Source organism: Branchiostoma floridae, chromosome 10 (genome assembly GCF_000003815.2).
Source record: "Branchiostoma floridae strain S238N-H82 chromosome 10, Bfl_VNyyK, whole genome shotgun sequence".
Classification (NCBI taxonomy): Eukaryota; Metazoa; Chordata; class Leptocardii; order Amphioxiformes; family Branchiostomatidae; genus Branchiostoma; species Branchiostoma floridae.
The window spans coordinates 14,576,543-14,591,576 of NC_049988.1; the positions used below are offsets into that span (position 1 = coordinate 14,576,543).

The following is a 15,034-nucleotide window of genomic DNA, read 5'->3' on the forward strand; positions in this document are numbered from 1 at the left end:
TAACAGACAATACTGTTTAAATGTTCAAACGGCTTCTATTTTAAACAAAGGAGCGAAAATGACAGATTGACGGGGAAAAGTAGGGCTAAAACTAACCTGGAGTCCAACCTTCTTCGCTTTGGTCCGCTCCCGAGTGGATCAAAGTGAACAAGCTGGACTCCAGGTTAGGCTAAAACCTTAAGAATATCATTATATAGCTATTGAACTGCATTGGAACAGTTTTGATGTGGTCAAGACATTCTTGTCTTTTGCCAAGAGTGACAAGGCTTCCATCCATCATTATCAAGAATAGTTAGGATCGATACCAAACGATATGCATGCAACTGTACATGAAAAAAGTGTGGCTCAGTCTTACGTTTGGTTGATGTGCGTCCTGTGGAATGTGGTGTTGGCGTTGTCACCACTGTCTCTGTCCTCCCACACTAGAGTCATCACCGGAGTCAGTCTCAGGACAGGCTGGGGATGGATGGTAAACATCGTCTCCTCCAGGGTGGGGCAGTTATCATTGACGTCCTCGATAATGATCTATATTGATAAAACGACGAGAAATTTCATTTTTAGTTTTCTTAGAGTTAAAAATCTGGAAATCTAATGTAGGACTAAGATTGTTCATACATGTATGCCGAAACATATTCTTCATAATTACATTGGGTACTCGCCGCTAAAGAGCAGGGTGGTGGTAGGATGGAGGTGAGGAGGCTACAGAGGAGCCTAAAGCCACGCACGAGCCACCTGTGCCACAATGACATGTACCTAGATGAACCCCTCACCTTGTGCCTGAGCCCTCAACTTATTGAAGTTTGGTACGCAGAGGAAGACATATGTCAAGCGTTGCAAAATATTAAGTTTGTTGACTCGTGCAACAATAGTTCAATCGGCTTCTTTTTGACGGACAGACTTTACTTTGGTTTTGAGTCTTGGTGCCATGACCAACTCTTTTCTGGTTGATAAATGTACCATTATTATAATTTGATTTATAAGAATAACACACCTACCTTGATTACTACTGTTCCCGTTCTAGGTGGTGAAGCGCCGTAGTCTTGTACATCCAGTATCAGTGTGTATTCCTGGGCAATTTCATAGTCCACTTCGGAATCAATACTCAGCAATACCGTCGTTGTGGTCACCTCGAAAGATTCCGTGCCTGAAATGATACATGGTTTGGGATGAAGATGAGCTTTGCTATCTGTCTGTCAGTTTACTGGAAATATTCTAGTCGGTAAGTGACAAACAACGAAATATCATAGATTCGAAGGAAAAGATGTGTGAAAGTGTAGGTGTAACTTTTTAAGTAGATTCTTTCGTGTTTGTCTCATGTTGATCCATTTCTGTCAAACTAAAACGTCCTCACTGGTGAAATACAGTTTTGCAAATTCAGTGTTTTAAGACAAATTCAATGTACCTGATAATAACCTAACCAAAAGCGCCTACCTGCAATGTTCAGGTCAGGTGACGGTGTGGGCGTGTCGTCGTCACAGGTGACAAACGACAGCCCCTCTACTGTCATCCACGGCAGAGGTGCGGGGGAGGGCGCGGCAGCAGCTAGGCGGTTATCAGGAGTGTCATCTTTGATCGTGAAATGACGAGCTTCATTTCCTGAAAATACGAATTTCATTAGCAGTGTGGAACGGTTAAAGCATTTGACTGTTTACAGCTACAAATGCAGTTTGTTTGTTGCTAGATGAAATTTGCGACAAGTAGATAAATGATTGAATTATTTCTCAAGAAACTATGAAAATGCAATTACATCATAAGATAGTTATAAAGACATCTGTAAGGGAAAAATGGCGAATCAAGACCGTTTAAAGCAAACTCCATGGGCAAATATGAAACAATGTACATCAAATCATGCTATTCCTTTGGTTGAAGAAAACATGACTCCAGCTTTATGTCTGTAACATCAGAGATGCTTGTACTACCAATATAACAACACCAAATAATTGCTATACACGTACGTACCTTTTAGGATGGTCACATTGTACGATGGTCCTGTAGAGAAGATGTCAGTCACAACTATTATCTGCACGGTGCCGTTGACATGCAGGTCCTCTCTGATGGTCGTCTCGTAGTCCAGTGGATATCCGCTGACGTCAGCAGATCTTCGCCTCCTGCTCCCGCCATCGTTTGCAGAGCTGTCAATCACTTGTGAGGAGAAGGTGGTACCGGTGATCTCCATGAAGAATGAAGAGACGCATTGCTCCCGCTCAGCAACGAACAGGACAAAGTGGTAAGTTTCTCCTACCTAGGGAAAGAAGATAAAAAGGTTTGAAATAGGCTATGACCTTGCTGATGCAATACATAAAATAGAGATACATTCGTTTACATTACACAAACTCTCAGCGTCCAGGGCTGTAAGGATTCCAGCCGGAAGGACCTGCTTGACTTTCAGGGGCCAGTAGAAGAGCTGCTAGAAGCCTACTTTAGTCAGACTCTCCAGTGCCATGGGTTGGAAGTGTTAAACATATCTTGATTACGTTATAGTAAGAAGTTTACTTCATATCCGTCCTAAAGTCTCTGTTAAATGTTGATAACGTTACATCATAAGGGAGAAATTGCAACATGTGTTTCTGATCTTACCGTTAAGTCTAATGCCACAGTCTCATTCACTTCACTTACTCCTGGAACACATTCTCCACCCGTGACATTTCCGGAAACAGGTACAATACTCCCTCCGCCTGAAAAAATGAACAGATCGTCAACAATCGCAAATTAACAAAAACAATAACAGAGACGACAGTAACAACATGGTAATCACAATTTTGTGTTGAAGTCCGAAAGAATTCTGATGTATTCTATTCTGATGTATTCTATTCTATTCTATTCTATTCTATTCTATTCTGATGTATTCTAACGTATTCTATTCTATTTTGATGTATTCTAATGTATTCTATTCGGATCTATTCTAACGTATTCTATTCTATTCTATTTTATTCTATTCCATTCCATTCTATTCTATTCTGTTCTACTCCTGACCAACGTACCTTCTCCCTGCGCTGGAAGTAGGCTGATTATCCTACACGCAGTGTTTGTGGAACTGTCGCCCTTCTGTCGCCGCAGGTCAACAACTTTCTGTTTGTCAACAAACAACCACAGCTCGTCCCCACCACCAACGGTGATGATCTCGTTCCCAGTGTAAGTGATAGCTACACGGATAGCCAGGGTAAATCTGTGGAATAAAGGGAAGATAACATCAAATCAAATACATTTTTTTGCAAGTCCTCTAAAAATTTACTTTTGTGATTAGGAACGTAACTGCTATGCTTTGTTGCATGGCATTTTCTTGCACATTTGGTCCGTATGCTAGTGCACTCTATAAAAAGGTACAGTTCGGATGCTAACATACGAATCTTATTGACAGCGACACTGTGTGTTGTTGTCATCGTCGCACAGTTGTGTGTAGTATGGAACCATTAATGAGAATGATAAATGCAACATTAAGTTCGATAGTGGAGACACCAACCCAAAGTTGTGCAGTACATTGTTGCAGTCCCTCTGTTGTTCAGACCTGTATCCCAGTCCGTCAATCGGAAAGAATCTATCGCTGTAATACCTGGGGATAGAAATGACGGGGAAAATTGCATCAAGAACCGTGGCACATTCCGTTGGCAGACATATTACATTGGTTGATACGTTTTCCATATCATGCAATGACACTGAGTTTTTAGTAAGAAGATACTCAATTCTTCCATTAGAAAATTAATGAGATTTAATGAGATTCTACTTCGTTAAATTTCAATAAGAGAATGCTAAATTTTGTTGTTAGATAGATGACAATAGAAGGGTTCTATACTGTTATGCATGTACGAATCCAATTACAGACCTTTTTAGCTTGATAATGCAATCCAAAAGAAGCAAGTGTACCTGTAGGTATCCGTATCATTTTGTTTCTCCAGCGTCAGCGTCGCTTCTCTGACGTAGTTCACGTTAGGGACGGACGCGAACCACTGAGAGATGGAGTCAGTGGCGGGGTTGTCTGTCAAAACGCGAGAATAGATGCTAATGACAAGACTGAGACACTGAGACATCACGTGTAACGCTAAAAGACGTTCTATATATATCGATATGGAAGCACAATTTCTACTTACTTCCAATACAAGTTAGTTGTTAATTGATTGTCCTCTGTCACAAGAAGAATTCGTGTAGAACTCTTCAGTTCATGGGACCATCTTTGCTTCACAAAGTACAGTACCTTTCGTTTGATATTGTCTTACCATAGAAACCTATCTAAACATGATTTACATAATGTGTTACATTTGCATACAATCTTTACATGTTCAACCGTTGTATCTAGTGAGATGTACTTGTATTCAGTTGTTTCTGCCAGTGCATCCTAGTGACATTGAAGAAGAGTGATGGATGTCACTCAAATCTGTCCGGTAGTTTATCGCCTTGAAATGTATTCGAATATTGTTGTGTAAACTTTTATTTTTTTTCATTCAGGGACATCCCCATAGATTGGTTATACGTACCCGATAGAGCCAGAAATGCCCCAAACGGACTGTTGACGTAAATGGGATCTCCCAGGTCTCCCTGTCTGGTACCGTCAAAGTCCGGGTGGTTCACACTGAAGTCATAGTACGTGATGGGCAGGTCAAGGTCGTCCGTTACGTTAGACGCCGTTACATTCACGGAAACTGGACAGGAAGTTCAAGACAGTGTGTCGTTACGAAACATCTTTCAAAGGGCTTTCATTTCAAGAAACTAATGTTAAGGTAAGAATATGCGGTTTGCAAATGAAGAACTAGCTGCTGCTGCTGATGATGATGAAGGTACAATGTAACAATACAAATCATTTTCTTACAATCAGCATGCGCAGTAGATGGGTGGATTAGCGCTATTGGACTTTGTCAAGAGGATTATCTTTGGCTCATTGTATCTTATTTCAATAAAGGGAAAAGGTCTGATAGAAATAATACCAGAAAGTAGACATAATTTATTGCTGTGTCTTTACAAGCTTGAAAACAACACATTCTAGGAACAGCTGCAGGTACCTAAGTCCTCTAAAGTTGTGACTGGCTCTGGCCACCCCACTGCGCTGTAGCTCCCGTTGTCGTTCCGAATCACGGTGCAGACATAGTCTGTGCCGGCCCTGACGTCATCTGCAGCGTCGAACACTACTGACGAGTTTGTGACTCCATCAGCGGCGAGGTCCGGAGCATCGCTGCTGGTGCAGTTCACATCGTAGGTTCTGGAATTGTCGCAAAACGCATGCCAATTTGTTTCCTTTAGTTTTGTTAAAACGTGGTGTAGATGGCCAAAGCTATAAGGTATTATTGAGGTCAAACAACTCAGTAATTTATCACAGTAGATAAGCGTAGTCAACGGGCTAATTTTCTATCTTGACTTGTGATACTCTTAGACTCAAATGCCACAATGGCTTGTCTGATAAGCCCATTCGATCCTCCTTGAATCACATCAGATGCACTACACTTAAGCTTGTTTTTGAGAACGTACATCAGTATATTAGAACAAGCTTCAAATTTTTGAAATTCAATGGCAAACTACAGTAAAAGTGCACCCACCCGTAGCTACTGTTGGTTACGATGTCAGTACATCCTGATGTATACATGTCGAACCCGGGATGGGAGGGGTACGGGTCGGTAGGGGGCGTCCATGAGACTGTGATCTCATTCTGACCCGAAGCTAGTGCCTGCACATTCTCCGGTTCTGCAAAGGGCAAATCCGTATCAGTGTTATCAGGTAAAGATTGGAAAACATCGCACAACAATAGTCACTCAATCAACGTAACAGGATATGACAACGTAACAGTCAGACTTTTCAGACATGCATCTTCCACTGTCTTTCATCAGTGACACTGAGTAAGATCTGTTGATCAGCAGGTATATCACCAACACATTAGATTTTAGATAGTCAATTAGGAAACAAAAATAAGACAAAGTTAATGCAAGGTTAACACTTATTAGATCCTGTTGTATGAAGTCAAGTCACAAATTTGACAATATGCAACAAATCAATAAAGACAAAATTGATACTTGATACAAAAAGACAAAACATCTAGGGAATCCCTTACCACAAACGAATGTCTCAGGACACACGGATAAGAAGTAGTTACTGCTGGTATTTCTTTGTGAGGAGGCGAAGGACACGCCAGCTGCCTGGGCAGGGGTTCCACATTCACCCCCTGTGAAGGTAGTAAGGTTCCATAGGTCTGCCATCATAGTCATCATGGAACAGCTGCAGGCTAGAGGGTTCCCACTCAGGTCACTGAAAAAAGATTATGTAACGTTACATTGGTAGTATGGTGTGAAAATACGTTTTGTAAGTAAAGATTAGGACTACGTTCGACTGAAATTGGTGATATCTATGTGGCACTATTAAGATGAGTTACTTATAAGTTACTAACTTGAGCACAGTGCCACTTTGTCCTCGTCTGTCCAAAAGAAAAATATGAAAAAAATGGGTGATATTCACGATAAGAATAGAAAAAAAACTACTTTTGTTTTTATAGCAGCCACAACAGCGTTTAATGTCTCATACTTACATATTGAGTCGCGCGTTGTTCTTGATACCATCGAAGACATTGTCTGCTAGGAACTGGATTCTGTTGTTGGACAGGTCACTGGAATGTTTTAAAGAGAACATGTTGCGTCATCACATATATTTACCTTACCTTTACCTAGTCCAATGTTCATGTCTGGGAATTTACAGGGTCGGTGACTTTTGCGGATGGTTGTACAAATTATTCAAACCTAAAAATAGGTATGATATTGGCAGAACGATTTCATAATGTGTCAGGGCTTACAGTTCTTCAATGTTTGCCAGATTGTCGAAGGTATTGGACTCCACCATTTCAATCAGATTCCCCGACAAATACCTGAAAAATATGATAAAATTGAAACATTTTACATGTACATACAACATGTTGCCATGGTATGATGTTAATGGATTTTATTTCTAGTTTATTTGTTACCAAGATGTGTAGCAAATGTAACGCAATGTCAAGCATGTGAAATGTGAATGATAAACTCACAGGGTACCAAGCTGCACAAGGGAAGCCAGGAAACCAACTGGTATCTGTTGTAGTCGATTGTTTGCCATGGATCTAAAGATATGTAAAAAAAAACAACAACACAAAATTTGCAAGTTTGTAAACAATGTAAAAATGTATCATTCTTAATTGAGTAGTTTTCAAATATACAAATACAAACTTTAAGAGTTTACGTCTAGCCATTAATGTAGGTACTTTTGGGGCACCTATATACAATCAATTTTAATCCATGCTTATTGCATATTGCCATACCGGTCGCCTTTAAGACCACTTACATGTAGACTTAAATGTGAACAAATAAAATATCAGACTCACAAGTTCTTGAGACTACCCTGTGTGCTGAGCAGATTCGAATCCAATGTCAGCAATGCGTTGTTGTCAAGGTTACTGTAAGCAAAAACACGAGACAGAATGAAAGATAAAGTTCAATACATTGCACTCAGTTACCTCAGTTGATTTTGTTGGTTTTCTGTTTACTTATTGTATAAGATTTGTTGCTTATGTATTGTATTTATTGCTCATGTATTGTAGGACTCCAGGAAGAATAGTGATACTACATTTAGTATCACTAATGGAGATCCAAATAAAACAAATAAAACAAACAAACAAACAAACAGAGTAAGGGAAAGATGATGTGGCATACGTGCTCAAGTGTAGTTACCATTGTATGAAATCTAGTTAACCTAAATCGTGAATTAGATGAGTAGATACGTGTAAGCGGTCCGATACGTTACAATGGTTTTCGTTATGAAATATTTTGCGAAATTGGTGTGAAGGAGTACTGACATCAGGGTAAGGGTCACACCGACGAATGCATCAGGATCTATGTAGTAGATCAAGTTGTTTTCTAGGTGGCTGGAAAAGAACAATACATTTTGTTTCAGTTTGCTTTTTTGTTAGTCATTCAAAAGTAGCAAGGGAAAAATGAATGTCACTGACGTAGACGTAGTATGTTTTATGAACTAAATGGAAACAAGCAAATCATACAGAAACACAAAAGACTTACAGGTCCTTGACGACAGACACGTTACTGAAGATTTTCCCCCTTACCACCTTAATGGCATTGTTTGATAGATCACTGCCGATCACAGAGAAAGACATGGTAATATGAATATGCAGGTCCAAAGGTTCTGTCTTAAACTTACAAATTTTAACGCCACCATCGATATAGGACATGATTACACTAGACATAAAAATGGTGAATTGGCCAAGTAGATAGACATAATTGTACTGAATAGGGTTCAAACTAACTGTTTTACTAAATGTAAGATCATACTAAGTGACGCTGTCCTTCGTAAGCTGTAAGAACTAAGTACTTTTTAGTAAATTAGAAACATCTAGGTCCTATATCGAAAAGAAACCTTACAGACTGTTGGTGATCGTTACATCGAAAGCTTCCTCCTCTATTGATGTCAGTTGGGTGTTTGCACTCATTTGCCTGGGAATTCATGATAAGATAGCATGGTCATTTTTACATTTCTTTTGTCTGTCACCTTATAATCAGGCCACAACAAGTAAAGTTTATGGATGACATCCTCTACAAAAAACAAGATGAGTGAAAAACAAACAATATGGCTATATTTTAGAAATAGACACCATGGACTGTATAACAAGAATGAAGTTTGACATCACAGCCAACAAGGCATTTATTCCTAAATTCAAGAAGTGCACTATGTTTTTTCATACTGTATAGTAAAAAGATGGCTAGTTACGTTACTCACAGATTGTAGACTGAAACTCTGCTAAACGCACGTGGCGGTATCACGGTGAAGTCCATATTATTTAAATACCTGTAAAATAGTGTATATTTTTTTGTCTAAAACATTTGATATTTTCATAAGGTATGCAAACAAATTAAACAACACAGTACAATTGCACTCTTATAAAGGTTAGAAATTGTGTAGGAAGATCGTGTAGCAATGTTTAAATATATACCACACAAAATGATAAAAAATAGATGTTGATATATGGTGTAGTCTTACAGAGTACTGCGGACGGTGACATCATCAAAAGCGTAAGATTCAATACTTGAGACAGGGTTATCTTGGAAGTAGCTGGAAAAAATTATAAGGGTTTTGTGTGCGTCATTTAAGTGATCAAGTATTGTCTTATATTACAAAATACAATCCATACACCATGTTTTATCGATATATATTGGATTTTTAGGACATTTGAAATATAAGAATATTACATAATTTTTTTACTTACATGTTTCGACTGGAAACCGTGTGGAAAGCGTGTTCCCTTATTGACGATATCCTGTTATTCTGCAAGTCCCTGAAAGCAATTTTAGCGTCATGATATCATTATACAATCATCGTTACCGACGACACATCTAAAGAAATCTTTCAAGCTTCTTGTCATTAATGAAATTGCACGACTGGAGATGTTAGTACTTACAATTCATAATCGACGTTGACTTCATTAAAAGCGTAGGGTGCTATGTCGGTTATCGCTCCTCCATCGAGGTACCTGGTCAAGAGGAAATTTATGCAATGAGACAAACAGTCGTCAAATATTAGTTTTTCGTCATAATATGTAAGAATAAGTACTTAACATGCCTATACTGTACTCAATGAAAGCTCGGTAAAGGAATGATAATTTCATGTCTAAGGTTCATTACAGAATATATACCACCGTCGGAGAGTCAATGAATATACTACTTACAAATATCTGACATGAACATCGTTCAGTACGTAAGAGTTCAGCAACTCAAATTCAGCATTCTTGAAGGACCTGCATAGAAGAAAATAGATTGTGTAAATGTTCACGTAGATATCGGGAGTGGAAAAATCGGGTGTCTTTCGGGGCTGATTATTAAGCTCTTATCCATTATCAAATAAGATTAAAGTCGATTTATACAATAACGCATTCATTTAGAAACTATTTGCTAAAGTACTTACAATGTTCCCGGGTTCGTCACACAGCGTATGACGTTGAAGGCATAGGAGTCTACAAACTTTGTCGGGTTGTTATCCAGATCGCTGTAAGAACATACAGCAACAAGTATGATATTTTATCATGTATTTTGAATAGTGTTTCTATTCTGTTTTAGTTTCGTATTTATGATTAGAGAAGAAAGCTTACAAGGACCAAGTCCTGTTGAGATGTAGTATGTGAATAAAAAGACAGTTGTATCAATCCTGCGTTACGTATATCATGGTGAGCTGCTGCTCTGATGAAGTAGAACCACAATCGCCCTGACTGTTCTACCCTCTAGAATCCCCCAACATGTTGCCGCAAACTCAGTTACAGTAGAAATTGTTTGTACAAAACGGAAATACTCACATCGTTGATGTTGAAACATCGTTGAAGGCGTATCCTTCTATGATGGAAATGGAGTTGCTTTCCAGATTCCTGTCAGATAACGAAATATATAACATTGATAGTCACAAATGGTTATTAAGTCTGCCCCAAATCGGATGTATTAAGTACAATATGTAGTATGTACAACATTGTGTGCTCAAACAGAAAGAGCAATTGATGAGTGACCAATAAAACTATATCTCGAATATCTCCCTAGGCAGCAAAGGGCAGTAAAGATGGGAAGAGAACTACGGTGATATCTGTAATGGAATTATATACTTACAGTACATCTGCGCTAACTTCCTTAAACGTGTTGTTGCGGATCGCAGTTATCCTATTGTTTTGGAAGGTGCTGGAATGGTGTAAGGAAAGGGTATGAGTAAAGTTAAGGTAAAATGAAATAAGATCATTTTCATGTTAAACTGTTCTAGGTTATATGAGCTTTTCCCTTGTAAAGTCTGCGTTGTAATATGTTCATGGATCGTTATAATTCAAGCCCACAGTAAACGAAACAAGGAGCAACTTCACTAAACAGGAACATGTTCAAATAAAAGCAATAATCCTTTTCTTAATATAACAACGATGTCAATTTTCTTTATAATAACTATTAGAGTACTACGTACAGATCGTTGCCTGTGATCGTGTGGAAATCCCCAGTATTCGGAAGAGAGGTTAAGTCGTTGTTATTCAGTTGCCTGTAAGAAAACGTGGAAAGTTGGGATTGAATTGGTAATATCTATATTGTGATGTGATACTCGGAGTTAAGTTTACAAAAGCCACAATGACCGTCTTTATTAAAGCAACCAGCCTATTCAATAATAATAAGGATAGTTGTTATTATACTAATTGTAAGTTCACTGATGTTAACCCGAATATCTTCTTCAAGCAGCGCATTAAAAGATGGACGTACACATGGTTGATATTTGGAATCTGCTCCAAGGTCCCTTCCTCGATATATCCAATCTCGTTGTGATCGAGGTTCCTAATGAAAAAACAAACAAAAATGCCTTGAACTGGTGGTTCAGAAAAGCATGGCAATTTTTACCATATTAACAAGATTATGCTTGGACGTCAATTATAGACTCAAGAACTTGATTGAAGTAAAGAGAAATAATATTTGATAACTTACAGTGTCTGTAAGCTGGTGCAATCCTTCAGGGCATCCTTCCTTATCCAGCCTAGTTTGTTGTTACTTAGTATCCTGAGGAATAGTGAAAAGTCGTTGGTAAAATTGTATCATGTGGTTGAGAAAGATGACTTCTATGATGGCGTTTTTCGTGTTGTGACATAACTGGTCATAGATTTGACTACACATGCAATGTTTCTTTCTTTTCACAGGCACATACCATTTTTATAATATTGTCCTTAAAAGGCTTGCTGCCACATGTGCCACTAGGTACGGGAGAATCAAAGTCCGTATTAAATAAAGTTAGCCCTTTTAACAAAATGTAACGTTATAATATAAAACATAAGATATATTGAAGACAACTACATATCAATGGTGATGAAGGTAAATATTACTTGACTTCATGTTACACTCTATGAGTTGCTGCTTCCTGATTACATAATATCCATTTTCGATGATGTTTATATTTAAGAATGTGAACACCTACAGTCCTACTAGATTTCCTAGTCCATACAGTGCAGTCTCTGGGATATCTGTGATGGAGTTGCCATCCAGAGCAAGGCCCCGCAGCTGCGTCAGGTTGTTGAATGGGTTCTGATGACGAAAGTCAAAGTATGTATTGCTTTGTAGATATCTGTAAAAGAACAAAAGGTTAATACTTTTACTGAGATAATATGACGATTATATTGATTACCAAAACAATTCTCTCCCACAGATATCCCTGTGCCCATTTTAGGATAGGTGACACAGAGGCCTCAAGGATACTCAGGAAATGTAATATAAGATAATATAATTACCATAAGGCCATAGCATATTAGCCTGACAAGACTTACATGGCACCGATGTGGTCCGGAAATGTTCCGTCTTCAATGGTGATGATTTTGTTTGAATTCAGGATGCTGTGTTGTAGAAAAGGAATTGATATTATTACCACATGGTAGAAATATTTTACAAAAAAGTATATAACGTTAGTTTTACCCTTCTGTCAAACATTTGGCAGGCAGCAGTAGCCAATATATGTTAGAGCAAGCTTTTGAAGTTAAATTATTCTTCTTTGATAGTCAAATTGGCAGACTGTGAGGTCCGAATGTCAACGTGGAGACAAATTCGCTCTTTGACAACTTAAGAATACAATGGCCACTGGATGGAATCGGGGTTGAAATACATGTAAGGAAGCTCGGACAATGAAAACACAGTATTTGTCGGTCATCTTTTTCTTTCGAGAGTGCAAAGTCTTTCACACGATAAATGATTTACTCACAGATTGCTTAGATAAGTCAGGTTACTGAAGGTTCCCTCCAGTAGAAAGGTAAGTCGGTTAGATCGAAGGTCCCTAGTACGGAAAAAAAGGCATTTTTCAATAATAATAGCGTGAATAATGCAATAATAGATTAAAATCATTTCGTGACAAATAATTTTCTCAGTCTGTTTCACTTTAGAACACACCTCAAGAACACAAACTTAAGAAAATGTACAAATGTAATAGTGTGTCGAAGTGCTGTTGGTATAATTGACGACGCCAGGCTACTGCTATCCAAAGGCTCCCAAATCAAACGAGAAGAAATATCATAACAACGGTAAATGTAAGTAGAGTTTAAGAAACTAGAAAACCGATCGATAGGAGGTACGTAATTTACAGTACATGTATGTTTAGGCAAACATTTCTTGGCTACTTACAATTCCACAACAACTGGAGGATATATGTCATCGTACATGGACACTGGTAGGTATTGGATACGATTGCTGCCAAGACGACTGTAAGAACATATTCAATCAAAGGAATTCAATAGGAATTCTTAGAATATTCTATAAATGTTCTTATTATTAAATACATGTATATATAGCTTACAATAACAACATTTTGATTGATTAAGCTGTAGAGAAAAACAGGTTTGCTAAAGTGTCAAATGTACATAAAATAATCTCGTACATATGCACGAAAAGACTTAACTGCTCAGTTACGTTTTGAACAAGATGAAATGCTCAGTGCAAAACCTACAGATTTCTCAGATTCCCAAGACATCGGAAAGCTCCAGACTGCAGCGTTGTCTCATCCAGCGAGTTGGAACCAAGCTCACTGTGTAGCAAAAATAAATGTCATTGCAGGGATACTGCTGAAATCGAAGTCGCCAGAAAAACATCACAATTGATTACTTGCTTTTCAGAAATTAAGACATGAAAGAAAACTGCTATAGTTTTCTTACAGAGTTGATAGGCTTCCGAGATTACACAAGTCGTCCTCACGAATAGAGAGTATGTTGTTGTCGCTAAGCCACCTGAAAAAAATGCAAAAATATTCAAATAAGATATGAAACGAATTGCTAATGGTTATGCCACAAGTGAGCATCAATAAAGTGTCACTAGTTGTCTGTGGAAATGTCAGACTCCGTACTGATAACTTTAAGTAATTCGTCCGTGGTCGAAGTACATAACTTACGTACACCAGTCAGTTGCAGTGGGCTGGTTAAGTGTCCACACAATTAACCTATATATTATTAAGTCGACATGCACTCACAGAGTCCGAATAGATGACAGCTTTGAAAATGGTTGACCCTCGTGTTGATTTCTCCTGGCTGCATAGAGAGACAGGTACACACCCTCGAAGGCATCAGAGGAGTACTCAGTTACATTGACGATGTTGTTGTGGTCCGCGTGTCTGCAAGTTCGTAGCGGTCCGGTTACATTGGTCATAGATCGTTTTACGATTTTGGTTGATTACGACTTTGAACCAGGCTGTGACAGAATTAATCAACTACAAGGATCTAATACAGTCTTTCCCCCAACAAGACATGTACTCGGTTTGCGAACGTACGGCGATTGTACGACTATCTTACGATGATCGTACGAAGATCTTACGACAATTGTGCGAAGGTATTACGACGACTTTACGACGATCTTACGACGATCATTTTGATTGTTATTTTCGAGGACAACTTTTTCAATGATAAAGTGTTTCACTTGTCGAGAATCTACACGTTTTTTAAAACAAGTTACCAATTGACAAATACTTATTTTGTTGCTAAATATTTCATAATGATTGAAACATGTTCTACTCTGGCTTACAATTACATATTGTTAACATGTCCAAATTTTGATTATAATATCAAGAAAACTAAAGGAAAAAAGAGGTAAAGCATCTCACAGGAATTGTAAGTTTGGCCAGTCCTCTTCAGAAAAGGCAGGATGTGGAAAAGACGTCAGTTTATTGCTACTGATGAACCTAAAGTGGAGAAAATGCAATAACGATTACCTAGTACCTATGACATGAGTAGATACGAGTTTTGAGATTTCCATATTTCTATATCTAATCAAAGATAGCTCTTTTGTTGTCAGGACTCCGCCAAGCGGCAATTCCAATAGCCCATCTTACACATAATATAGATGCAATACCAAGTGTTGTCCCTGAGGATTATCACTCTACATAATTTTGTACACAAAAGTGGAGTGATTGAACTCACAAAGTCGTCAGTTGAGTAAGGTTGTAAAATGCATCGAACATGATAGCCGACATTTCATGATCTGGCGTCTGTTGACTGTGAAGGATCCTGTGAAAATATGTAACATATTTTTCAGTGCGTCTATAATCGCTACAG

At 38.3% G+C, this 15,034-nt stretch overlaps 2 protein-coding genes across 2 annotated transcripts in view; both read right to left on the reverse strand.

The window, feature by feature from the left end:
- Positions 1-753: 753 nt before the first annotated feature.
- Positions 754-2,671, reverse strand: LOC118424929. The gene is made up of 5 exons (XM_035833735.1): positions 2,578-2,671; positions 1,960-2,242; positions 1,432-1,596; positions 996-1,144; positions 754-789 (listed from the first exon to the last, which is right to left on the reverse strand). The coding sequence occupies exons 2-5, from the start codon at positions 2,174-2,176 to the stop codon at positions 754-756; spliced, it is 567 nt and encodes a 188-aa protein (XP_035689628.1). The 5' UTR covers positions 2,177-2,242; positions 2,578-2,671.
- A 1,153-nt stretch (positions 2,672-3,824) lies between these two features.
- The window catches only part of LOC118424930 (protein slit-like), a 21,606-nt gene continuing 10,396 nt past the window's right edge, over positions 3,825-15,034 (reverse strand). The window contains exons 14-43 of the mRNA XM_035833736.1: positions 14,900-14,986; positions 14,584-14,661; positions 13,957-14,097; positions 13,646-13,717; positions 13,441-13,518; positions 13,119-13,196; positions 12,703-12,774; positions 12,275-12,340; positions 11,929-12,075; positions 11,445-11,516; positions 11,226-11,297; positions 10,939-11,010; positions 10,599-10,667; positions 10,298-10,366; positions 9,913-9,993; positions 9,677-9,745; positions 9,410-9,481; positions 9,218-9,286; positions 8,376-8,447; positions 8,016-8,087; positions 7,796-7,864; positions 7,325-7,396; positions 6,992-7,063; positions 6,764-6,835; positions 6,503-6,580; positions 6,032-6,225; positions 5,523-5,667; positions 4,992-5,188; positions 4,470-4,634; positions 3,825-3,973 (exon numbers count right to left, since the gene is read on the reverse strand). Coding sequence (XP_035689629.1) covers positions 3,825-3,973; positions 4,470-4,634; positions 4,992-5,188; positions 5,523-5,667; positions 6,032-6,225; positions 6,503-6,580; positions 6,764-6,835; positions 6,992-7,063; positions 7,325-7,396; positions 7,796-7,864; positions 8,016-8,087; positions 8,376-8,447; positions 9,218-9,286; positions 9,410-9,481; positions 9,677-9,745; positions 9,913-9,993; positions 10,298-10,366; positions 10,599-10,667; positions 10,939-11,010; positions 11,226-11,297; positions 11,445-11,516; positions 11,929-12,075; positions 12,275-12,340; positions 12,703-12,774; positions 13,119-13,196; positions 13,441-13,518; positions 13,646-13,717; positions 13,957-14,097; positions 14,584-14,661; positions 14,900-14,986 — 2,821 coding nt within the window. The remainder of the gene's footprint in view (positions 3,974-4,469; positions 4,635-4,991; positions 5,189-5,522; positions 5,668-6,031; positions 6,226-6,502; positions 6,581-6,763; positions 6,836-6,991; positions 7,064-7,324; positions 7,397-7,795; positions 7,865-8,015; positions 8,088-8,375; positions 8,448-9,217; positions 9,287-9,409; positions 9,482-9,676; positions 9,746-9,912; positions 9,994-10,297; positions 10,367-10,598; positions 10,668-10,938; positions 11,011-11,225; positions 11,298-11,444; positions 11,517-11,928; positions 12,076-12,274; positions 12,341-12,702; positions 12,775-13,118; positions 13,197-13,440; positions 13,519-13,645; positions 13,718-13,956; positions 14,098-14,583; positions 14,662-14,899; positions 14,987-15,034) is intronic.

Excerpts from the sequence above, each read along its gene's own strand:
- LOC118424929 (XM_035833735.1), bottom strand. The coding sequence starts at position 2,176 with ATGGAGATCACCGGTACCACCTTCTCCTCACAAGTGATTGACAGCTCT. Across the intron at positions 1,597-1,959 it reads CAATGTGACCATCCTAAAAG|GAAATGAAGCTCGTCATTTC; the intron begins GTACGTACGTGT and ends TCGTATTTTCAG. Across the intron at positions 790-995 it reads CGGGAACAGTAGTAATCAAG|TTGAGGGCTCAGGCACAAGG; the intron begins GTAGGTGTGTTA and ends AACTTCAATAAG.